The 24,915-nt window shown below is 38.6% G+C and overlaps 2 protein-coding genes across 2 annotated transcripts in view; one reads left to right on the top strand and one right to left on the bottom strand.

Moving 5' to 3' along the window:
- Positions 1 to 11,771, top strand: part of LOC145312518 (uncharacterized) — an 18,775-nt gene extending 7,004 nt beyond the window's left edge. The window contains exons 4-10 of the mRNA XM_080151772.1: positions 355 to 430; positions 726 to 729; positions 1,151 to 1,223; positions 8,671 to 8,803; positions 9,101 to 9,136; positions 9,514 to 9,569; positions 11,513 to 11,771. Of these exons, the coding sequence (XP_080007898.1) occupies positions 355 to 430; positions 726 to 729; positions 1,151 to 1,223; positions 8,671 to 8,803; positions 9,101 to 9,136; positions 9,514 to 9,569; positions 11,513 to 11,542 (408 nt within the window). The 3' untranslated portion in view covers positions 11,543 to 11,771. The remainder of the gene's footprint in view (positions 1 to 354; positions 431 to 725; positions 730 to 1,150; positions 1,224 to 8,670; positions 8,804 to 9,100; positions 9,137 to 9,513; positions 9,570 to 11,512) is intronic.
- LOC145312452 (neurocalcin homolog) lies at positions 11,569 to 24,915 on the bottom strand. Its single transcript, XM_080151709.1, has 7 exons — positions 24,847 to 24,915; positions 24,085 to 24,172; positions 16,610 to 16,672; positions 15,785 to 15,881; positions 15,199 to 15,299; positions 12,243 to 12,314; positions 11,569 to 12,003 (listed from the first exon to the last, which is right to left on the bottom strand). The coding sequence occupies exons 2-7, from the start codon at positions 24,166 to 24,168 to the stop codon at positions 11,842 to 11,844; spliced, it is 579 nt and encodes a 192-aa protein (XP_080007835.1). The 5' UTR covers positions 24,169 to 24,172; positions 24,847 to 24,915; the 3' UTR covers positions 11,569 to 11,841.

Genomic DNA, 24,915 nt, shown 5'->3' with positions numbered 1-24,915 from the left:
TGCCCCATTCTCTAAACATGGGGTTTATAATAGTAATATTTAGACCTATAAACCTTACCATTACTTTCATTCAGAAACGCACAGAAAGTGGATGTAGGAAGTCGTATCAACCCCCTTGGTAAACTTAAGTGATTGGATACTCCCCCCTAAAGGACCTCACCATACACCCTACTTCATTGGGGTCTACACTCTCTAATACATCTCCCTAAAACAGCGGGGATGGGGAAGGGAGGGTGAGGTGTCAAAATGCTTTAACTTCTTATTTTCTAATACATATGTATTTTATGCACTCTAAGAAAAAATATAAAGAATTATTGGTAATTTATCTGATAAAAAAAGTCTTTAATTGTTTAGATTCAGAATATGTCATCACCAACCCCCTCCATCTTGCCAGCCAATGGATTTGCCTCTATACCTGGAACTAGGAAAAGTACAATTTATTAATTTAAGCAATAAAAAAGAAAGTATATGAGTGAAAATCATGGAGCAAGTTCAGAATTTGAACCAATTAGGAAGAGTGTATAATAGGACATCCTTGATTTTTTAACTAGGAATCTTACAAGGTCATTATCAAACTGAAGTGTGGCAAACACGCCGAAATAAATTTAGTTATGGGAGTGTTACTATCTAGTGTTTTGAGTGTCTGTTTTACGGATGGACATATTACGAATCTTTAAGAAAAGTAAAAATTTTAACTAATGAGAACAAAATTTCTAATATTTGAGACAAGTAGAGGACTAAACTACCATCACCAAAAAATTGAACATTCTCGTATAGAGCATGTAGCTTCAAAATATATATGAGTACTAGAGGTTTCACCCTAAGATGTTTGATCAACCTAATTTTTCATATTAAAAATTTGAAAAAAAAATTGGGGGGGGGGGGGTTAGTCGACACCCCTTTTCTATTTTCGTTTTACAAAGAATTTTTTTGGGGGGGATTTCTTTTTTTTGAGGGGGGGAGGGTGTTTGGGGTGTTAAAATAGCTTAAAACCATCACAGTACAAGTAGGTATATATCCTGAAGAGTAGAGCCCAATCGGTTTAGTGGTTACTGAGATCTTAAGATTCAGACAGACAGACATCTTTCTACTATGTATTATAGATAGATTTTTTATTTCTTTATCAAAATTTAACTTTTCATAAACCCAGGCCTGGTACTCGTCCAGGGACACGACCTGGCACACACCTGGGATCTCTAAACCAGGCACACTCCTCTGGTGAGGTAGGACAGGAACTTCCCTCCCACCCATCTCAGGCATGATCACTACAAGAAAAGATTGAATACATCATTATATCCTTATACTAAAGTAACAGGATGTTTGTTTGTCTGTGTGTTTGTACCGAAGGATCTCGCTAACCGCTGAACCGATCAGGTTCTCCTTAACAGGGTAGCTTCTCATAGATCCCGGAAAGGTTCATAATTATTTTCTTGGGGGGTGGGACACCCCCAATCCCCCCAAAAATTAAAAATACCCCCCCCAAATATTTTATTTTTTAACTAAAATGATTCTTTTGAAATCTAAAATAAGAAATTGGGTTATCAAATCCGACTCCCCCATCCTCAAGTGCCCCTAAAGTCCTCTAGGGGCGTAGTCGCTAGTCCTTATACTAAAGTAACAGGATGTCTATTTGTCTATGTGTTTGTACCGAAGGATCTCACTAACCGCTAAACCGATCAGGTTCTCCTTTACAGGGTAGATTCTCATAGGTCCTGGAAAGATTTATAACTATTTTGGGGGAGGATACCACCACCCTCCTAAGAGAAATCACCCCTAGAAAAAATTACCCCTTCCTTAAAAAGAGACTTGAACGAAACATAAACCAATTATTTGTCTAATTAGATATTTTAAATAAAAAAAAACATTCAAAGTGCCATAGGCGTCCAAGGGGGGGGGGGTAATGGGCCATTTGGCACCCCCAAAATTTTGTGAACAATACCCCCCCAAAAAAACATTCAAAGTGCCATAGGCGTCCAAGGGGGGGGGGGGGTAATGGGCCGTAGGCACCCCCAACGATTTTGGGGGGGGAGTATTTACCCCCCCCCCCCAAATTGAATGTTCTTAAAAAAAAATTTGTTGTTAAAATCCCAATTTTCTTTAGTTTCTCTCTCTTTTTATTGTCTTTTACATAATTTGCATCGTGGCAACGCCCCTTAAGGGGCAATTCGTCGTATTTTTAAAATGGCTTTTGATAGTTTATTTTAGGATAGGTTATATTGGTTTAGGTGATTGCCCCACATGGTTAAGCAATTGGCCCCCCGCAGGGGCTAGAAATAGGAGAGAAGCTTGTGTGAAAAAAAAACGAAGAAACGCCCCTTAAAGAGCGTTGCCACAAAAGGGACTATACCGCAATATAGTCCAACCAGTTAAAACAGTTCTTAACCATGATAACAAAAAATTTAATAGTTTGATCATGTTTTATTTGCTTGGGCCTTTATAAGGGCTAAAACCATCCCGGGGATCTATGATGTAATTGTAAAGCACTGAAGATTCCATAAAATAGATACCTAACTAAATTAAATATTTCATTAAATAATGAAAAAGAATTTCTATAGGCGATTTCTTTTGGGAGGATGTCAGGGTGTCTCAAAACTAGTTATAAAACTTACCAGGACCTATAAGACGCTTCACTTTAAAGTATAATCATTAGATCTTTTCATGAAAATACCCTTTCTCGAATTTCATTCTTCTGCTAACCTAAAAAGTTACTTTAGGGGCCTAGAAATACATGTACAAAATTTCAGCTCTTTATCTCTACTGGCGACCTAGCGCCAGGCATGTAAAATATCAACAGATAACGGTAGCACGGCGGTTTTAACAATTTCTCAGTAATGTGCAGGTTTTAAGCTCTTCTGCATATTTCAATTTTAACACATAAGGCCAAAGATATTATATCCAAAAAATCTTTTGTCAAAGTCTACTCTACACCTAGCGCCAGTCAGTTTTCTAAAATCATGCATTTTATACCTGTGAAAAATGAAATCGCCAGCGCTAGGTGTAGAGTGGACTTTGACAAAAGATTTTTGGGATATCATATCTTAGGCCTTATGTGTATAAGTTGAAATATGCAGAACACCTAAATTCACCTTCCAAGCCATTCTCTATGCATTTTAAATTTTTTTTATGAAATAACGGGATTTCAAAACTGCCTTTTGAAAAGGCCTAAAAAGTATCTTTTTTTGTCCTTTTTTTCACTGTTTATAGTTACAACTTATTAATATATTATTCTCAGTTAAAAAAAAATTGGCGCTTCCAGCACCAAAACCGGCAAAAACAGGCAGTTAAACTTCTGTACCCCTACTTAATCCCCTAACAGACCCCACCCTCTATTTCGGCTCCTGTTACAGTTAGAGACGTAAAACTTTTTTCTGGTGGTTCATGTGTATTTTTAGAGAAAATTACTTTTCTACTCATAGCGGTCAGACCGCTCCTTATCCGCTTTTTAGCGGCCAGCAGCTAAATATTAAAACTGCTGTAGAGCAGCCAAGTTTAAAGCTAAGAAAACCAAATTTTATGACGAACTATTATTTTTTATAACAAAAAAATACCTTTTCTGACCATTGCCGAAAAACGACAAATAACGGAAACCGCCAATTTTGGTGGTAAAATGGCCGTTGGCGGCGCTAAATAATATTTTTATCTGTTTATAGTTACAATTTATTAAGATATTATTCTCAATTAAAAAAAAATTGGCGCTTCCAGCACCAAAACCGGCAAAAAACAGGCAGTTAAACTTCTGTACCCCTACTTAACCCCCTAACAGACCCCCCCTCTAACTCGGCTCCTGTAACAGATAGAGACGTAAACTTTTTTCTGGTGGTTCATGTGTATTTTTAGAGAAAATTACTTTTCTAGTCATAGCAGTCAGACCGCTCCTTATCCGCTTTTTAGCGGCCAGCCGCTAAATATTAAAACTGCTGTAGAGCAGCCAATTTTAAAGCTAAGAAAACCAAATTTTACGACGAACTATTATTTTTTAACAAAAAAAATACCTTTTCTGACCATCGCCAAAAAACAACAAATAACGGAAACCGCCAATTTTGGCAGTAAAATGGCGGTTGGTGGCGCTAATTAATATTTTTATCTGTTTATGATCACAATAAAAGACTTTATACAAATATTGGCAAATTTTGACAAATAAAATAAAAATGAGGGACAACAAAGGGACAATGTAGTACAATAAAACTATTATTTTTTATAACAAAAAAAATCCATATTTTTTTATTGTACTACATAAGTTATGTTGTCCCTCATTTTTATTTATTTGTCAAAATTTTTTCAGAAGGTACCATGTGATCAATCATATATGTTTATTCATACTTTTCTACACTTTTTGTGTGTCAAATCAGATTGATTCCTAGATTTTCAAGTTCTTGGGAAGGTGGTGTTACCCTCCCTCAAATTAGTTATAAACCTTCCCAGGACCTAAGAAAAGCTACCCTGTTATGGGGAACCATATCAGTTCAGCAGTTAGTGAGATCCTTCAGTACAGAGACACATAAAAACAGACATCCTGTTATCCCCCCTAAATGAAAATATCCTTCCCCCCCTCCCTGCCTAATAAACACATTGGACATCCTTGAAGTGGAGAATGGTAATATTACTACAATTATTTTTTACACTATATAAATATTAAATATTTTATAAAAGTTTATATAAAGACAACAATAGACACAATTTTTCTCACTATCACTGATTATAAACTTTTTTTTGTTAGATACTATAAAAATAGGTTCTTCACTTATTGTATCCACCTTTCAACTAAAATCAGAAGACATTTCTAAAGTCATTTTATGCATACTAGCACATAAGAATCACCGGCAACTTCGTTTTCTGTCAATGATCCAGAATCTTTCTATCGACAGTTAAATTTTGAAAATACATCTTGCATTTGAAAAGGAAAACAAGAAAGATAATATGTAATAGGATGGAAAAGATCATCTTGATGTTTTTAAAAATTAGATTTGTATATTTTGATTTTGTTTTTAACCCTTTGAAGACAAATTGATAATATTTCTAAATGTTAATTTATTTCATTGTCTGCGTCTGGCATCTGACTAAAATAAAAATCTATTACATTAGTTTCAACAATTAACTGTGTTGCCCCTTTCCGGACCTTAAAGGAAGCCTGCAAGAAATACCACGCTTTAAATGCTGAAAGACTGCCACAAGTAGACCCAATACCCCAAATTTGAAGCCTTCAGCTTCTATAACAAAAAAGTTCTAGGCATTTTAAAATGGCATTTTATGTACAATGGAAATTTTGAAAGAATCTCAAGGCTAATGTTAGAAATTTTGAAATTAAACTACGTGGCCTAGAAACAAAATTATAAGCTTTTTTTGTCATAAATTTAGGTTGCCAGTAACTAATTATATTTTTACAATAAAAATACCCATTTTTATAGTCAAAATCATTAAAAAAAATTAAGTTTAACTTGTGTTGTACCGAGTGTACTGTAGCCAATCCGAAGGCTGAATCAGCTAAGCAACCAATCACAGCTGAGCTTTTATTAGTTTTCCCCTTTGTTTCCGCTATGATTTTTGTTCACAAATGCAATTTAAATAGATTTTTTTCATAGATTTTGACTATGAAATGTAGTGTTTTTATTTTAAAAATGTAATCAGTTACTTGCAATCTAGATTTCTGACAAAGATAAGATTATAATTTTATGTCTAGGCGACGTAATTTAATATTATTTTTTCTTTTATGAGCATTGTAAATCTTTCAAAATTTTCATTGTTCATGAAATGCTATTTTGAAATGCCTAGAACTTTTTTGTTATTGAAGCTGAAGGCTTTTAATTTGGGGTATTGGGTCTACTTGTGGCAGTCTTTTGGTAGTTAAAGCGTGGTATTTCTTGCAGGCGTCCTTTAATCAGCCAATTTTTGTATGAAGTCTTTTATTGTGATCATAAACAGATAAAAATATTAATTAGTGCCCCAACCGCCATTTTACTGCTAAAATTGGCGGTTTCCGTTATTTGTCATTTTTTGGCGATGGTCAGAAAAGGTATTTTTTTTGTTATAAAAATAATAGTTTGTCGTAAAATTTGGTTTTCTTAGCTTTAAAATTGGCTGCTCTACAGCAGTTTTAATATTTAGCAGCTGGCCACTAAAAAGCGTATAAGGAGCGGTCTAACCGCTATGCCTAGAAAAAGTTTTTCTCTAAAAATAAACATGAACCACCAAAAAAAAGTTTTACGTCTCTATCTGTAACAGGAGCCGAGATAGAGGGGGGGGGTCTGTTAGGGGGTTAAGTAGGGGTACAGAAGTTTAACTGCCTGTTTTTGCCAGTTTTGGTGCTTGAAGCGCCAATTTTTTTTTAACTAAGAATAATATCTTAATAAATTGTAACTATAAACAGATAAAGATATTATTTAGTGCTGCAGTTTTAATATTTAGCAGCTGGCCGCTAAAAAGCGGATAAGGAGCAGTCTGACCGCTATGACTAGAAAAGTAATTTTCTCTAAAAATACTCATGAACCACCAGAAAAAAGTTTTATGTCTCTATCTGTAACAGGAGCCGAGATAGAGGGGGGGGGTCTGGTAGGGGGTTAAGTAGGGGTACAGAAGTTTAACTGCCTGTTTTTGCCAGTTTTGGTGCTGGTAGCGCCAATTTTTTTTTAACTGAGAATAATATATTAATAAGTTGTAACTATAAACAGTGAAAAAAAGGACAAAAAAAGATACTTTTTAGGCCTTTTCAAAAGGCAGTTTTGAAATCCCGTTATTTCATAAAAAAAATTTAAAATGCATAGAGAATGGCTTGGAAGGTGAATTTAGGTGTTCTGCATATTTCAACTTAAACACATAAGGCCTAAGATATGATATCCCAAAAATCTTTTGTCAAAGTCCACTCTACACCTAGCGCTGGCGATTTCATTTTTCACAGGTATAAAATGCATGATTTTAGAAAACTGACTGGCGCTAGGTGTAGAGTAGACTTTGACAAAAGATTTTTTGGATATAATATCTTTGGCCTTATGTGTTAAAATTAAAATATGCAGAAGAGCTTAAAACCTGCACATTACTGAGAAATTGTTAAAACCGCCGTGCTACCGTTATCTGTTGATATTTTACATGCCTGGCGCTAGGTCGCCAGTAGAGATAAAGAGCTGAAATTTTGTACATGTATTTCTAGGCCCCTAAAGTAACTTTTTAGGTTAGCAGAACAATGAAATTCGAGAAAGGGTATTTTCATGAAAAGATCTAATAATCATATTGGTTCATTGGTTAGTGAGTTAATTATTGTATTTTTATGTTCTAAAGAATGAGATACTACTATATATTTGAATAGTAGTGGCGCCCTTAGCATCTAAGAACTCGTGTTTTCTAAAGGGTAAAAAGGGAGGAGAAAAATAGCCTAAAACCATTCAAAGGATTTACCTATAATAGTGTGGAACCATCATGGGATCTATGTGAAGCTTTCCTAAAAAGGAGAACTCAGTATTAAAAGTAATGAAATCTGAAGCTATAGTCAAATAAACCTTACTTACTACTTTATGTTATAGGATAGTACTTATTAACTTAATAGATTAGGTAGGTGCTTTTTTTACATAATTAAATTACCCCCCCCAAAAATTTTACCCCCGGGGTAAATTAGTTTGGGGGGGGTAATTACCCCCCCCCCAACAGATTTGGGGGGAGTATTTACCCCCCCCCAACAGACTTTAGGGGGGGTAATTACCCCCCCAATCAAATTTTACCCCCGGGGTAAAAATTTTGGGGGGGGTAAAAAAAAATTTTGGCGCGCTTCGCGCGCCATTTTTCCCCCATCAAACACGAATTACCCCCCCCCTAAAATTTTTTACCCCCCCCCCAAAAAAAAAGCTTGGACGCCCCTGCAAAGTGCCACTAGAGGCCGCTAGGGGCGTTGCCGCTATCCTTATACTAACCGCTGAACCGACCGGGTTCTCCTTAACAGGGTAGCTTCTCATAAGTCCCGGGAAGGTTTATAACTATTTTTTTGGGGGGTGGGACACCCCCTACCCCCCCAAAAAATGAAAAATCCCCCCCCCTCAAAAAAAATTTTTTTTAAAATTTTTTAAAACTAAAATTAAAAATGAAAGGGGAGGCATCCCCCCCCCCAGCAAAAAAAAATTTTCGCCCACCCAAAAATTTTTTTTTTTACTTTTTCTTTTAAAATTTAAAATAAGAAATTGGGTTATTAAATTTGACTCTCTTCTCCTCAAGTGCCCCCTAGAGGCTTCTAGGGGCGTAGCCGCTAGTCTATTATATAAAGTAGCAAGCGTTTTTTGTCTGTCCCGAATGATCTCACTAACCGCTGAACCGATATTGTTCTCCTTTACAATGAAGCTTCCAATAGGTCCTGGGAAGGTTTTAAACTTTTTTGGGGAGGGTGTCTTCACCCCCTCCCCGCCCCCCCCCCAAAAAAAAAAATATTTTTTTACTCTTTTAAAACCCAAATTTATAATGAGATGAGGTTGAGCGTTGAGTGCCCCTAGAGGCTTCTAGGGGGCGTAGCCGCTAGTCTAAAATAAAAAAAGAATACTTTTAATTTTTTTTACATTGCCCAGAAAAAATTAAATTGTAAATATAGATGTTTCAGATTTTTGTTTCTTGTTTGTAAAACATTGTATTGCTTTGCTGTACAATTTAAAATAAAACGACATTAGGAATTTCTAAAAAATAATTCTTCTTTATTTTAAGTTGGGTCCTAGTGCCCCCACCTTGGAACCCCTCCCAATGTCTCCCAGATCAAGGCCTATGTTACCCACCCCTCCTAAAGCAAAGTCTCTGTGGACGCCTTTACCCCCAATTCAGGGTGCGGCACAACGAGCAGGTAACCATATCAAAATAAATGTAAACATAAAAATTTAATCCAAAATGCAGAACAGCGTTAAAAGTTCTCATTTTTCTAGTTGGGAAAAGAGAAATAGAGAAGGAGAAAGTAAAATTAAAAATAGTTTGGGGTTTACTAAAATGCTTTAATGCTTAGATTCTGATTTTAAAAGTTTTTTTTTTAAATTTCGGTATAACACTTTATAAAGTAAGTTTGTGATTGAACGGAGATTCGTATATACTCACCTTAATTATAGAGTAGCTGCGATGCTAGAGATAACAAATTAAATATTTTCAGAAATTTTGTCAACCAATCAAAACAAGAAAAGTATAAGTGAGAAAAGAATTTTTAACATGCAAAGCGTGTTCTATAAAGATTTGTTTACCAAATTCCTATACTAGTATGTTTGTCTTTGTGTAGGTATTGCATGGTTTATATAATACATAAATCCATTTTGATGTAATTGTCTTGTTTTAGCAATATATCGTAGTTTATTATTAATAATGTGTACCTTGTCGTCAAAGGTTCGAAAGGTTGGCAAATGTGAAGGGTTACTTGTAGCATCATTTTGTTTGCTATTTGATAAACTACAAGACAAATATTATATGTATAATCGAAAGTTTGTTCTCTGCATAACACTTTGTATAGAATTGTATGAACAAATTGAAATCATTTTCTATAGTTTATCTAATTTTATATTTGTTTTTTAGAGTCTGGTAAGAAAGAAGAGAATTATGTTCCTTTCTTTTCACTTCTACCTAATCAGGTTCCATACTTCATATTTTTTTATTAAAATTTAGGGTTTTCAATTATAACTAAGAAAAAAGAAAATGAAAGATGTCAATTAAAAAGTGACTAAACTAGAAATTCAATGACAAATTAGATTTTTATTTAATAAAATTATAAATGCATTATCCAGCGATTTATTTATACTTCTCAGTATCTTTCTTAAATAAAACTAAAATTACTTTTTGTAAATTAAAGTTTGGGGAAAGGTTTTCAGTGGCAAAATAAAGGATTTTCTAAATTTTTTACTCTTTTTCGAAATTAACTGAATTACAAAAAACATTCCTTTTAGAAAAATACATAAAACAAGAATTTAAAAAATTTGCATAGAGGAAAAACTCACTTTAAAACAAGAATGACAATATCCATATTCAATCAAGCACATTATTCAAAATAAACATTATTGAAATATTGAATCTGTGCATAAAAGATATAGGTTATTGGTTAGGAGGTTCTTGACATTTCTAATTATGAAGTAGCTTCGCTACTAACAATAGTATAACGCTAATTCAATGAGACAGTTACGTTCATTCTTCTATAAGAAACATTTCTGAAAGAAAGGGGAAATAATAAAAAAATATGCAGACAAAACAAATATTGTAAGTTTGTTTTTAAGTATAAAATTAACCCTCATGATAATGAGCAATTTTAGGGTCAGATTTTGCACAATGCATATTTTCCATATACAGGGTTTTTTCTAGATTTTTTTAATATATTTTTAAACAGCTTTATTTAATAAAATGATCAAATTAAAGAGATTACTTTAAAAAGCAAAATGATAAAAAGAACATCGATATATTAACCTGTTTTGTAAAAAAAGAGAAGACAAAATCCGTCAATTTTAAAACATGGAAGCATATATCTACTAATAATTGGAATGTAAGCAATTATCTTTAATTTCTTCCATATAAAATACAAGTCTGGCAAAGATGATATTTTAAATCAAATGTATATCTAAAAGTAAACATAATTTTTAAAATTTTAAGGTAAAAAATATTTTATCTAAATAGAAAAAAGTTATTTTAGTTAACACAGTTTCTTCTTTATTTATGATTTGTCTCGCTGTTAATGACTTTTGTAAAGACTTGTAACATATTTGAAAGAAAAAAAACTTCTTTTATAGTTTTCAAATTGTTTGTTAACAACCCAATTTACTTCAAATTAGTTTCCTAAAATTTAAAGTATTTTAAAAATATTTGTTTTGTTCCCCCTGATGCTTCACTTAGCCTAGGATTTAAGTTTTTATTATCCTTTTCTGCTCAAATTTCGTTTGAAAAAGCTTTTTGTGTTACAGGTCACAAGAATTAAAGCAAAGCATAAAAATAACTCTCCTTGGAGGAAAGTTATAACAGACGATAAAAATTTTAGATAATATAAAAACAATATCTTTTTTCCTCTATTTTTGACTAAAAATATTCCTTTTACGGACGAAGACCAAACTGCATATTTTTTTGTGTCACTTTTGATTCCTGTGACGTCATAAAATGAGGAAGTTGTTAGGAGAAGTGGGAAAGAAAATCACTAAAAAAGAGATGGAGAATATGACGTCAAATGTGGTGCAAAAGTTATGCAGTTTGGTCTTCGTCCTTTAACGTTATTAAACGGATCAAAAATATAAAAATGTAATACATTACATATCTTTCCAATAGGCCTATTTGTGTCAAAAATAAGTTCACCTGTATGCTAGATGGATTTATCTATTTAAAAAAATATCTAATTACCAACTCATAAGAATTTAAATTCTTTTATGTACAAATATTTAAATTTCTCAATCATCAGATGTTTAATATAAACTATCTTAAAAAGATAAAAATAATACCTTAATGTTATTTTGCCTAAAATTAAATCTTTGGTATTTTTTTTCTCTTTATTTTTCTATTTATAAAATTTCTCTCAGTTATCAAAATAATTTCTTTTTTTCAGGGATCTATTTTGAAGCGACCATTCTCATAGAAACAAAAACATATAGAAAAATAAAATGTTGATAATGAAGTTTTATTCATGAAAACTTAACAGTTAATATTTATATAAAGACAAAAGTTGTGATAACAATGATTTTATTCTTGAACAAAAACAACAAGTTGTGACAATGTTTAGAACTTTTTATAAATTAGGATGGGTGTAAAGTACATGTAAAGTTAATAAATATGTATTATAGAAATAAATAAACAATTATACAATTTTTTACATTTTACATTTTTGATATTTTGTGTAATTGATGGTTTCATTTATTTAAAATATTATCATAAAAATTACATAATTTCAAGAAGAGCGTCAATAGTTTTGATACCCAGAATCTTGGAAGTAACAGGATGAGTGAGCATACCCTGGGTGAATTCCTTCAGTTCCAACTTCTCGTTCTTGTCAGCGTCTCCCTTCTGGAACATCTCTGCCATAACTGTGGCAAGATCAATCTAAAAAAACATCTCTTGACAAAAATAAAAAATGAAGGAGGTTATCATCAAAATAAAATGAAGATATGTTATAATACGGATAACATTTAAATTCTACAGAACCGAAGAGGTCATGCAAAAGAAAAAAAAAACCATCTAGTAATGTCTTTTTAAGCTATATTATAAGTTATGCATAGTACTGCGAAATTATCTTAAATTGTTAAATTTTTCTTGTAAGAGATATTAATGTAAAACTATACCTTGTGATTCTTACCCTCTCCGATCTCAATAAAAACAGACATCAGGTTCAACAATTCATCAATTGTAATGACCTACAAATAAAATTAGGATGACAACACGTATCGAAAAATCCTCAATGGACAAAGTTAGTTATAAATCAGATGTTCAGTAGATTTTCTATTATGAAAAAAAGACAAGCTGACCAATTAAATGATGCACTGAATGGATGCTCATTGGTTTGGGGGATCTAACAATAAAATCTTATCATCATGTATCCTAACTGATACATGATGATGTAACATTCTTCTTCTAAAAACTAAAATTTTAGGCATCTTAAAAGAAATTAATCATCGAAATGTTGCATCGAAAAAAAAATTCTGACATTTTTGTATGAATAATTGTAAATAACAAGATGTTAACAAACATATGTGAGACGATACATCATAGTTCTTTACTTTTATGGTCCAGGGATCGATAACAAGTATTCTTAAAGTTCGAAATGACATAAAAAGATTTAAGTTAAGGTTTTCTTGTTTTCAATTTATTTCAATAATAAGGGGTAGGGTTCTTTCCTCGCTTTTAACGTGAAGTACATAACAGTTTTTAAAATATGTATTACTAAAAAATAATATATGTAATCTATTTTTCTTGTTCAATTCGTTCAAACAATGAATATTTTAATTTAATGAATGGTTTACAGATGATATTATGAAATGAAATTTAGTTAGATACGTTTATAAAAAACGTATCTTTAGTTTCTCTTGAGTAATTAAAAAAATAATTTGATTATTATTTTGACATGGAGATTCGTAGAAATATTTTGATCTATAAATACATACACGTTAAATTGTCAATTATAATGAATTAGCCTGAACGGCACGACTCAAATGTTACGCTGAAGTCAAACCTACATTAAGTATCATATATCAAAGGCTATTAAGATTTACATATATGAGTACGTCCAGTAAGATATCGTAAATGCCTAGAACAATCGTTACATGTTTTTTTTGTGAAGTTTAGCTTGGCATAGGTAATGTTTTAGTTATTTAACCAGCAGTTGTGCTTCCAATCCTGTAAGATATGACCCCAACAAGAATAAATAACACCAACCTAAAAAAATCAATGTTTTGGTGGAAGACCTGTACTCCCCCCCCCCCCTTCCTTAATCAAACGCAGACCTGTTTTAATGTAGGTTTATGGGAGTAAAACATTGCGCCAAACGCACCTTTAACCCCTGTTATGAGATCTTAATAAAATATAACAAAAGAATAATATAGATTGACTATATTTAGTTTAAAATAAAATAAAATTATGTTTCCAATGCATTTTCAACAGACCAGTCAAAGTTTTAAAAAATGCAACAAGCAGCCTATGTAATAGATGTAATATATATGCTAGAAATGATAAATTATCTCGCTAGACACTTAACTGCATCAGGTAGAATATTCTAGACATGAAGCAACACATGCTTCAAGCTAAAATTTAAAAAAAATATTTTTCCAAGATAATAGAAAGGTTTATGTTAGTAAATTGACAAATTTGTGCTATTTTCTTTTTGTCAGAATATATTTTTTGCTAGTTCTGAAACTACTTTTGTAGATTTGTAAAAAATAAAGTTTGAAATCTGATTTTTAAAAAATTCCCAAATATCTCCTTTAAAAATTTATTGGATTGGATATTTTTTCTTTAAAACTTATTAATTCTTTTCAAAAGAAAGAATGTGAGCAGTTTTTTTTTTAGATTTTCTCCAGCTCATGAATTCAAAATTCAAGAAAGCTCTATTGATCAAAAATGACCAAATATAGATTTTTTTATCAATAATTCCAAAATTAATAAAGAGTTTAAACATTTGTGTGTCTAAGTGTGTTTGTGAAAGTGTGTTTTTGTGAGTGTATGTTCTTATTGTTATCAGACAACCATTTGTATGTCCTTTTACTGTATCATGTATTTACGTAAGTTTACATCAAATTTATGTACAATTTTATTTAGACTTACAAATTAATGTTCTGCTTTTTTACAAGAGGTTTTGTTCGTTTGTCCTTTGTTTGATTTTAGAGCTTCGCTGTTATGAATGTTGTCATATTTGTTTTAAGATTTTAAACTGGAGCCTCTGGAGAGCTTATGTGTACTTGTGTGGGGTTAAACATAAACATACCTTTTCTGTTTTATATTACAATCAACTATATTTATTTATTCAACATCAAAATTAATATGTAAGAATTAGAAATGCAAATAAAATAAAACAGGGCACTGCATTGTTGTTTAAACCTTCCAACTAAACATTAACTTTTACGATAGGGATAATTTAAATTTATGGAACATTAACAGCCTAAAAAAATTGAGCTAGTACATGAGATGCATTGTGCAGGAACTACAAACAATGTAAACATACACAGAAGAGTATCACAAATTTGTTAGAAAGTAAGTTTAAAAGATCTCTTATAGTTCTGGCAGTTTTTAAAACAAAAACACTCTTTATCTTTTTTAGAGAGGGGGGGGGGCAGATTAATGCACCTTCACCCCATTTAAAAAAATCCATTTATTTGAAACAGAAATACTACTAAGTAAATAGATATTAAGATGATTAAGGAAAAAGTAATTAATTTATTAGAAAAAGAAACCCGTTCTGCATAATAAGCCTGTATGCAACACTAGGGTTGTATTAGATTTAGATAATTAATCAACTTTGTCTTCTTAAAATCTAAACATTTGTATTTTGAAAAAAACTGTTATGTTGAAAAAAAAAGAATGAATTAGTTTAAAAGCAATTTTCTGTAACTGAAAGTGGACCATAAACAAACTTTTGGGAAAAAAAACGTATTTTATATGCCTAGTTTAGGCAAGGGTAGAGTAAGGGCAAGTGAGTTAAGTGATGGCAGAGATTAAAAACATGTTTTCTTAAACAAAATAAAATTACGAAATTTGCTAAACCTTAATGCAATAATTCATCTAAATGGCACTAAAAATGTAACTGACCTTGTTTCCATCCTGGTCGAAGAGGTTGAAGATGTGTGTCAGGTTGTCCTCAGTCTTGCCAGAACAAAACAGGTAGAACAGGATCAACATATTCGCCATGGCTGAAATATATTCAATGAACTTTAAGTTTTTATATGTAGATATTTATTCTAATGTTATTTCTTCCTTATTTTTTTCCTTCATACCACTCTTTTACTCAATTAGAAAATAAAATTCCTCTATTAGACGTAAATGTCCCTGTTTCTTCTGTTAAATTTCTAAAAAATATAAATTCACGACTTTAGAAAAGTTATTTTTATTATAAAGGATAAAATGCGCAAGATACTTTAAGATAATAGACAACTTGGTTATGAAAACGTCCATATAAAAAGTTTTTAATTCAAACGCAAAATGAAATTATTAAGTTTATAGTATTTTATATTATAAATTTTTAACAATTGTTTTCTCAAAATTTTCTTTTGGCTGAAAATTACGACATATAATTCAAAGTTTATTTTGTGCCTCAATTCAGCTGTTTTGAAACATAAATATTTGTCTTACTTCTTGATGAACTGTCCTTAAAAGATGCCCATAAAAGTATACTTACAAATTTCGCCATTTTTGTTTGCGATTTCATCCGCTAACTTGACGACCTTATCTTCTGGACGGTTGGGGAATGCCAAATGGAATGTATCAATAAAATCCTGAAATAATTCAATAAAAATGATAAAAATCAATAGGTATGTATACCGTAAAGTTTGATGTTTAATATAAATTCAGCCCACACGGAAATGGAATTCAACCAACAGAATCAAACCCAGCGGTATTAAAGGCATAGAATTTAACCCAATTAAATGCAGCCCACTCAAGAATAAACTAACATTAGATTTGTTGTGTTTATTAATCTTTATTTAGTGTATGTGATTCTTGATTTTTTTTTATTTAAAGAAACAATTGTATTATTATACAATGAAAATCCTCCAAACCCTTTCTCCATTGATTTGTATGTTTTTTTATCCCATTTGCAAAAATTTATTGAGAATTAAAGGACAAACTTTTTCTAATTATTCTTTATTGACGGAAAAGTAAGGTTAAAATTTCCTAATTTATGAATCATGCGTTCCTTAAATTTTCCCTGTGCCTGATAATTAAAGACTCAATATTATGGGTGAAGTTATTCCTTACTAAAGTATGTGAATATGTGAGGTAATTAACACAAATGTTGACAAAGCTTATTTTAATGAAAAGGAATCTTGTTATTGATATTGGAAATATGTAAACTGTACAGTGCGGTATACATTTGAATATTTAGAACAACTTATGTACAAGAAAGTAGGACTTTTTAAAAACAAAGCTGTTTTATTATTATTTGTCCGTCCGTACGTCCATATATCCATCAGAACATCAGTCTATCCGGAAGAATAAAAAATACCTGCTTAGACATCTTTCCATCACTGCTCTTATCCATTATTTTGTTGTAGTATTCCTCTACCAGCTTAAACAAATATTTATTTCATCTATTATCTTTAAAGTATTTCTTTATTTATCATAACTTCTTTTATCTGTCAAAAGCTATTCTGGTAAGCCGAGCGTTCTCGGCCCACAGGGTAACGAGTTCGAGTTCAAACGAGCCCTAGCCTTGAATTATTCTACCAAAACAAACTAGCAGGATTTAGTCATACAGAAATTATATATTTAACTGAATAATATTTACAAGCAATGTTTACTATATATATACAACAGATTATAACAATGGTTAGGTTTGAAGGGGGTGTGGGACGCTAGGGCTTAGCTCCCGGCGGTAGACAGGCTGTGGGGGCAGCGGTGGTAAAAGGGGAGGCAGCGCCTCCCGGTTATATAAGCGCGTGAGGGGCGCGTGATAGCTGCATGTTTGAGTCCCTCCCCACATTTAGGCAGGCCAGTTTGACCGCTAGATAGCGGGGTCAACATCGGTCATGAGATAGATGGTGATATAATAAGATTAGTGCAGTGGGTTTGTTATGATAAGTCACAGCGTAGCAACTCTGTAAACTGCCTGTCCGTCTGGTTGTCGTATTACCACAACCTCCCCTTCAAGGGTTGCGTGGCTCTCGAGCCACCAGGCCTTGAACCTGGGGATACGACAACCTATGTCTGCGCAGGACAGGCTCTTCCTGGGGCACAGCTCGATGGAGGACAGCTCGGGCTACACAGGCTCCACGGGACACTCGTTGCTCGGTCTGGCTGTGGTTGGATATCAGCATTGTCAGCTCCTGGTTGGCTTCTAGATGGGGGTTGGCGACGGCTAAGCCCCGGCGCTGGAAATTTTGCCTCGTCTGCAGGACTAGCTCTGCCTCAGCGGGTAGCTGGACACGGAGGCCTAGGCTAACTCTGGTGGTTCCCAAGGGGGGAATGACGATGGATGAGGGCGCATAAAATTCCATGGGGGCGCCTGCTTGATTCAGGTTGCTTGGCCTCCTAGCTCCTACCCGGATAGGGATGGCTGTCATCAACAGGGGGCACATGGCTTCAGCTTCGTCCTCTGGGGCGGCCTCTTCCATTGCAGTAGCTGCTTCTCCTCCTACAGGCTCGCTGCTGGCTGGCAGGTGCTCCATATCTGTATCAGGATTCCAGATGGCATCTCTGGGTGGCTCTGGAGCTGGCGGCGGCGGCGGTGGTTCGTTGGGTTGCTCCTGCAGGTCCTCTTCTACTGGGTCACGATCCTGGCCGCTGGGCTGTGGGGCGGCTGCGGCCGGCTGGTGCACTGGGAACTGTCCTGGGTCGCTAGCTGCGGGCGCCGCCGCTCCAACCGGCAGCTCGGTGGCATCCTCGTCGCCGTCCACGTCGACTTGAATGTCTGCTGGAATCTGGTGGGCAGTCACATCTCCAGTGTATTTGCGCAGTCGGCCTACATGCGCGGTAACTTCCGAGATCCTGGCTATGGGAGAGGCAGGTTTGATGACATAATGGACTTCTGTAGCTTTCCTCACTACCTTCCAGGGGCCAGTCCATCTCTTGGTGATCTTGGCTGCCTTCCCTGGCACCAGGCGGGGGGCCAGGTACCAGACCAGGTCTCCAACCTCATACTTGGCCGTGCCTTCGTAGGCTGCCGCGCTCCTCCGGATGGCTCCCTCCTCCTTCTGCTGGATGGCATCATACACTGCATGGTAACGTTGCAGGATAGCTTGGACGTTGGCTGGGACCGAGGCATATTCTGTTTCTGGCAGCCGGAGCACCATGTCCACCGGAAGCTTGGCCTCTCTCCCAAAGAAGGCCAGGAACGGGGTCACGCCGGTAGATCTGCAGGCCTTGGTGTTGTAGGCGAAGGCAATGGCAGGCAGGTGGGGCTCCCAGTTGTTGTCGTCTCTGTCTAAAAACAGACGCATGCCTGTATTGAGCGTCCGATGAAACCTTTCCACTCGGTTGGACTGCGGGTTGTAGGGTGGTGGATGTGTCAGGCCAATCTCAAGCCTGGAGGCCAGTTCCTGGAATACCTGGCGGGTGAACTCCATCCCATTATCGGAGTGGATCTTCAGGGGGCATCCGAACGTGGCCAGGTGGCGGTGCAGCAGGGCTTCAGCTACCGTGAGGGTGCGCTTGTTGGGGATGGCGTAGAGGCTGACAAACCGGCTGAACCCATCTTGGCAGGTGAGGATGTAGCGGTTCCCAGCTGGGGTCTCGGGCAGTGGCCCCACCAGGTCGATGAACAGGACTTGCTGGGGATACCCCTGGCGGGAGGGTACATGTATCCCTTGCTTCAACCTTTCCTTGGTAACCTTCTGGACACATTCAGGACAAGTCTGAACCATCAGGCGGACGTCACGGGCCAGGTTGGGCCACCAGAAGTGCATGGCAACGCGGGCGATAGTCGCGTCCATCCCAAAGTGTCCGGCCATGGGGGTCCCATGGGCTAGAAAGAACGCATCCTGCTGGAGGGCCGAAGGCAGCAGGTATCTTGTCCGTTCCCCTGTCAGGGTCTGGTCAGTGGTGGTGAGGCAACCATGCTTGTCAAGTCCCAGGGCTGGGAAGCGGCTGGCGTACTGCTGCTCGTCTCGTTCCTTGCCGTGCAGCTCAGCCTTGGTTGGAACTCTGCCATCAGCCACCCACTGGCGGACACGGAGCAGGAGAGGGTCTTGTGTCTGGGCTTCTAGTACTCTAGTTGGGTCTAGTCGGGCGGCAGGGGGCCGGCTGGCTGCGGACTCCCCTAGCTGGCAAAGGTTATGGATATACTCAGCCTGCTCTGCTAATTCTTTGGCGCTGGCTGTTGGCATGTTGGCGTCCTCCCGGCGGCTGAGGGCGTCAGCGTTGGTGTTCTGGGTGCCAGGACGGTGGCAGACAGTAAAATCTAGGGCCGCTAGCTCCTCTTGCCAGCGGGCCACCATCCCTGTGGATGTGTTCAGTGACTTCATCTGCAGCAAGGCTGAGGAATCAGTGTTGATCTGGAAGCTGCGGTAGGACAAGATGCCGTGGAATTTCCGGATTCCATACATAATGGCGGCCATCTCTCCCTTCCAGGACGGGTAGCGAGTCTCGGGGTCGTTTGTCTTGCGCCCCACAGCGGCAATCAGCCTCTCCTTGCCGTCCTGGCATTGACTCAGAATGGCAGAGATGGCGCGGCTGCTAAAATCTGTGGTGAGCTGGAATACTGCTGGCAAGTCAAACCTGGGCGGCGCTCGGATGGGGGCTTGACGGAACTTGTCCTTGAGCTGCAGCAGCTGGGCTTCCATCTCAGGTGTCCAGGCTAGGGTCTTGGCCGTCTTCTGCCGATTCATCTCGTAGGTGAGGTCGGCATACTCTGGGATGAACAGGCGGTAGTATCCAAAGAACCCCAGAAGCGCCAGCAAATCTTTGGGGGTGCTGGGGGCCGGCCAGTCCAGGATACGGTCAATATAACCCTCTTGCATGGCTATCCCCTCACGGCTGAGGGTGTGGCCCAGATAATCCACCTTGGCTCGGAACAGCTTGGTCTTGGCTGGCTTGAGGCGGATTCCTCCCCTGCGGTGGGCTTCCAAGACCTCCCGGAGCCTAGCCAGGTGGGCCCAGGTGTCCTGGTGGAAGGTCAGGACGTCGTCAAGGTATGACTGGAGGTTGGCCGTGCCTAATGGGTTTAGGACCCCTGCAATAAATCTGGAATAGACAGACGGTGCCGTAGCCAGGCCAAAGGGCATCCTTTTCCATTGATACAAGCCTCTGGGGGTGGTGAAGGCGGTGCAGGGCCGGCTGTCCTCAGACACACGGATGGTGTGGTATGCGGCCACCGCGTCTAAGGCACTGTAGACGCGGTGCCCTCCAGCTCGTTCTACCAGCTGCTGGATCCTGGGCAGAGGGTAGCTATCCAGCTCCAGGCACTTGTTGAGGGCTCTGTAGTCGACGGCCCAGCGGGTGCTCCCGTCCTTCTTCTTGATGGGCACCAAGGGGCTGCTCCAGGCGGAGTCTGACGGCTCTATGACTCCCTCCTGTAGCCAAGTGTCCAATTGTTTCTCCAGCTCAGCCTCCTGCCGCGGGTTCAGATCCCTAAATCTCTGGCGGATCGGCTGGGTCCCTGGCTTGAGGCGCAGCTGCAGCTCGACTACATCTGTGCAGCCGGGGGTAGAGTTGGAGAAGACGTCCCTGTACTCTGATAACATGGTCCAAACCTCCTTTTTGAGCAAGGGATCCTTGCGCAGGAACTCGTTGTCTTCCATCTCAAGGGCCTCCCACAGCTCCTGCATGTCTGGGGGCTCAACAGGCTCTTGGAACGAGTGGAGACTCGGGGGAGGCTTATCAGAAACCTCTAGAATGTCAGGCTTGACCAGCTCCCCTGCCACTGGGAGGCCAGCGTCCAGCAGGAGGGGCGTCTCCCCTTCATTTACCACCAGCACTCGAAACACAGTGGCGGATCCAGGCCTGTGGGCATACAGGCCTTCTGGGATGACAAGATCCTCCCCAAACCTCTGTTCTGGGGCAGCTAGTTGGATGGCATCCTTGGTGCGGTGGCCTACTAACTCAACAGGGACCGCCATGACACCGCGGCCAGGCAAGACCACCCGCTTGGCCGTGCGAAGTTGGGGTGGCTGGCCGTCAGTTGGAGTGACAGCGCTTAGCCTATACGTGGCTGGTGTGGGGTCAGCTTCGGCTCCGGGAGCTACCGGCCGCGACTTGACGGGCTCGGCCTCGGGAGGGGCTGACGTGTCGGAGCCAAGTGTGGCTCCGAGGGCGTCCGGCCACGATTTGACGGGCTCGGCGCTGGGAGAGGCCGAGGCGCTGGGTCCAGCCTGGGCTCCGTGGGCGTCCGGCCGCGACTTGACGGGCTCGGTGCTAGGAGAGGCTGAGGCAGCGGAGCCATGCGTGGCTCCGGAGGCGGCCGGCCACGACTTGACGGGCCCGGCGCCGGGAGAGGCTGATTCCTGGGAGTTAAGTGTGGCTCCGGGTGCATCAGACCGCGACTTGACGGGTCTGGGCTCGGACTTGGCTGGTTGACTGGCTGGGGGTCCCAGGTAGAGGGGGCCAGGTGGACACGGCTGGCCGTTGATAAAGGTGTCGGCGGAGAATATTGGTTCTGGAGGGCTGGCAATTTCAGGGAACGTTGTTGGCAGGTTCTCCCGCGGCACCTTGGGCACTGGGGGCAACCCCATGGCTAGCAGGTTGGCCCCCCTATGGGCGTTGAGCGCAGCATCCACCCAGTGCGTGCCTTTCTCGACCACACGCGGCTGCTCTGGCAGTGGGCCTGGCAGAGGCCCCTCATAGCTCAACTCTCTCTCGGCTGTCTCCCGGTCAATGGGGACGCCACGGAGTGGGATAAACTCCCCACGCACCCACAAGCAAGGTGGTTGCATGTCGAAACAGAGCCTAGTTCCGAACTCCTTGAGAAAATACCCTCCTAGGTTCAGAGGGTGTGAGAGGTTCCGGACCACAGTCACGTGGTAAAGATGGAGTATAAGGGTGTGTGAAACTGCCATATATAATTCTTTCAATTTTCCTATTACCTGGAGGGGCTGGCCTTCCTCGTTAGCAGTCAGGATTTGGGTGTTGTCCGGAATCAACATGCGTTGCACGCCCATTGCGTGCATGAGGTGTTCAGAAATTACAGCAGACCCTGGTACACGGTTGCCAGAATCGATCATGGCATCAACCTGTACATGCTGGGCAGGGTCAGGAGTAGGAAACCTCACCCTGATGTGGCAGGGGAAGTGGAGGTCCTGCCCTTGAGACAAGGGGGCCTCCCGTTCGGCTGGGGTTGGCAGAAACTTCGGTGGTGGCCGAACCGCAGCTATGGTGGTATCTCTTACCATGGTGGCTTAGACTGTAGCTTCGAATCACTAGAGCTTATTAATTATCACTGGGTCAACAATTTTATATTTCTTTTTATCACTTGGTTGACATTTATACACATTTATGTGTTGTTATCACTAGGAGCTCTAGGGGTGATTCTGGAAGCACTGGCAGCAGGGAATGTCCGTCCTGCAAGGTTCAGAGGGGTGACGGCGGTAGGGAATGACCCGTCCTACAGCGCCGCTGGTTCGAATCCCGAAAATGGCGGCAGGGAATGGCCCGTCCTGCAGCGCCTCGGGTTCGAATCCTGGAAGGCAGCGGCAGGGAATGTCCCGTCCTGCCGTGCCTGTGGCTCAAAATCTGCTATCCGTCGCAGTGGTAGGGCTTACTTGTGTGCTGAGGCTTCGCAGCCACACATTGCCTTCTCAAGGAGACCAGCACCCAGCTGTCTGTCTCGTAGGGTTGGCCTGAGTGTCCTGGGGCTTGTCCCAGCTACACTTGCCAATTTAGACTCAGTTCTGTAGCCGTCTGAGCTAAATTATCCGATTACTGTGGCTGCGCACCTAGTGCTACTCCTACACGGTACGGAAAAAGCGTCTAAACTGGCGCTTTTAGCAGGCTAAATCTGCTTGCCGTAGGCCAGAGGCCCACATATTGCGTTCAAAATGATGGAAATTCGACCTAAAAAGGCCGTCTCACGGGTCAGTTGGCTTCTCAGTTGGCGGCTGATTGTCCCCTTACTTGCAAAAGGGTCCAATCAGAGGTAGAATAGGCTAGTTTCTGTAAGGCTCGATTGAAACACGCTGACACCAAGTTCTGGTAAGCCGAGCGTTCTCGGCCCACAGGGTAACGAGTTCGAGTTCAAACGAGCCCTAGCCTTGAATTATTCTACCAAAACAAACTAGCAGGATTTAGTCATACAGAAATTATATATTTAACTGAATAATATTTACAAGCAATGTTTACTATATATATACAACAGATTATAACAATGGTTAGGTTTGAAGGGGGTGTGGGACGATAGGGCTTAGCTCCCGGCGGTAGACAGGCTGTGGGGGCAGCGGTGGTAAAAGGGGAGGCAGCGCCTCCCGGTTATATAAGCGCGTGAGGGGCGCGTGATAGCTGCATGTTTGAGTCCCTCCCCACATTTAGGCAGGCCAGTTTGACCGCTAGATAGCGGGGTCAACATCGGTCATGAGATAGATGGTGATATAATAAGATTAGTGCAGTGGGTTTGTTATGATAAGTCACAGCGTAGCAACTCTGTAAACTGCCTGTCCGTCTGGTTGTCGTATTACCACACTATCGTGTACAATATAATGAACTAAAAGGAAATATTTTATGTAATAAATAAATTTTTTCATCTTATTTATTCTTAATTCTCAAGAATATAAATCATTTGATTGTCTATATGTAAAATATGTTAGAAAATAAATAAGAATTATAAAGGTAAAAATCAAGTTTAGATAGTTGAGTAGTCATGAAATAACTATCGAAACATGATCTTATTTGTAGAAAAAAGTTATATTCTAAATTACTTCTTTACTTACACAGAATGAACCTGAACGCACAATGGTTACTCACTATGGAATTAAATATATTACATTAATAAAATAATTAACACATTTGCCTAAGCAAGAAATGAAGAAAATATTAATATATTGTAACTGTAATTACCTCACATGATACAAAAGCAGTGAACTTTGCTAAATAATGGAAATCAGAAGCACGGATTCTCTTTCTTGCCTGAGCGTTTCCCATTTTTCTACAATAAAAGAACACAGTAATAGTGTCTGACTGATTATGACGTAACAAAAAAATTAGCCAATGAGAGGCCACTATAAATTTTACCATTGGTCAATAACGGCCTCTCATTGGCTATTTTTTTTGTTACGTCATGATCACTCAGACACTATTACTGTGTTTCAATAAAACTTTTAGGTAATATAAATTTTGACTTTAAATGTTCCAGGGAGGGGGGTGGGGGATAGCGTTAAAGACTTTTTATAGTTTGATAATTTCACACAACTTGTAATTGAAATTTTTATAATATGATGGTATTGGTCCTTTTTGTTTCCAGGAAAACTTGAAAGTATCATGACTTTTCTACTTCAAAATTTTAAATTAAATGAAATAAGATGGGCCATCATTTAAGGTTTAAAAGTTAAACTAAACTAAAGACTGAAAAGCTTTCAATCTTTAATCTAATCATTATTCTAAAATCTGGAAGATGTTGATTTTAATAATTTTGTGAAAAGTATAAAAAACTATATTTTATGTAAACACAATCTTAAGAAGCATAAAAATACTGAATAATAAAATGTAATTTATTTCTTTATTTAGAATGTATGCAAATTTTTCTACCGTCCCCTGAAAAACATTGAAAAACATTAATAATTTTACTATTTCTACACTGGTAATCAGGTTAGAAGCGCTTACCTGTGTTGACCTGTAAGCCTGAGTCTTTAAAACTGGGGACTATTAAAAATTGTTGTACCGAAGAGGGCG

This window comes from Acartia tonsa, chromosome 2, assembly GCF_053477335.1.
Source record: "Acartia tonsa isolate MP-2025a chromosome 2, ASM5347733v1, whole genome shotgun sequence".
NCBI classification, from domain to species: Eukaryota; Metazoa; Arthropoda; class Copepoda; order Calanoida; family Acartiidae; genus Acartia; species Acartia tonsa.
This window is presented reverse-complemented; position numbering and strand designations above follow the sequence as displayed.

Coding starts and splice junctions, on each gene's coding strand:
- LOC145312452 (XM_080151709.1), bottom strand. CDS start 24,168: ATGGGAAACGCTCAGGCAAGAAAGAGAATCCGTGCTTCTGATTTCCAT. Junction 16,673..24,084: donor CTGCTTTTGTATCATGTGAG/GTAATTACAGTT, acceptor TATTTGTTTAAG/CTGGTAGAGGAATACTACAA. Junction 15,300..15,784: donor AAACAAAAATGGCGAAATTT/GTAAGTATACTT, acceptor AATATATTTCAG/CCATGGCGAATATGTTGATC.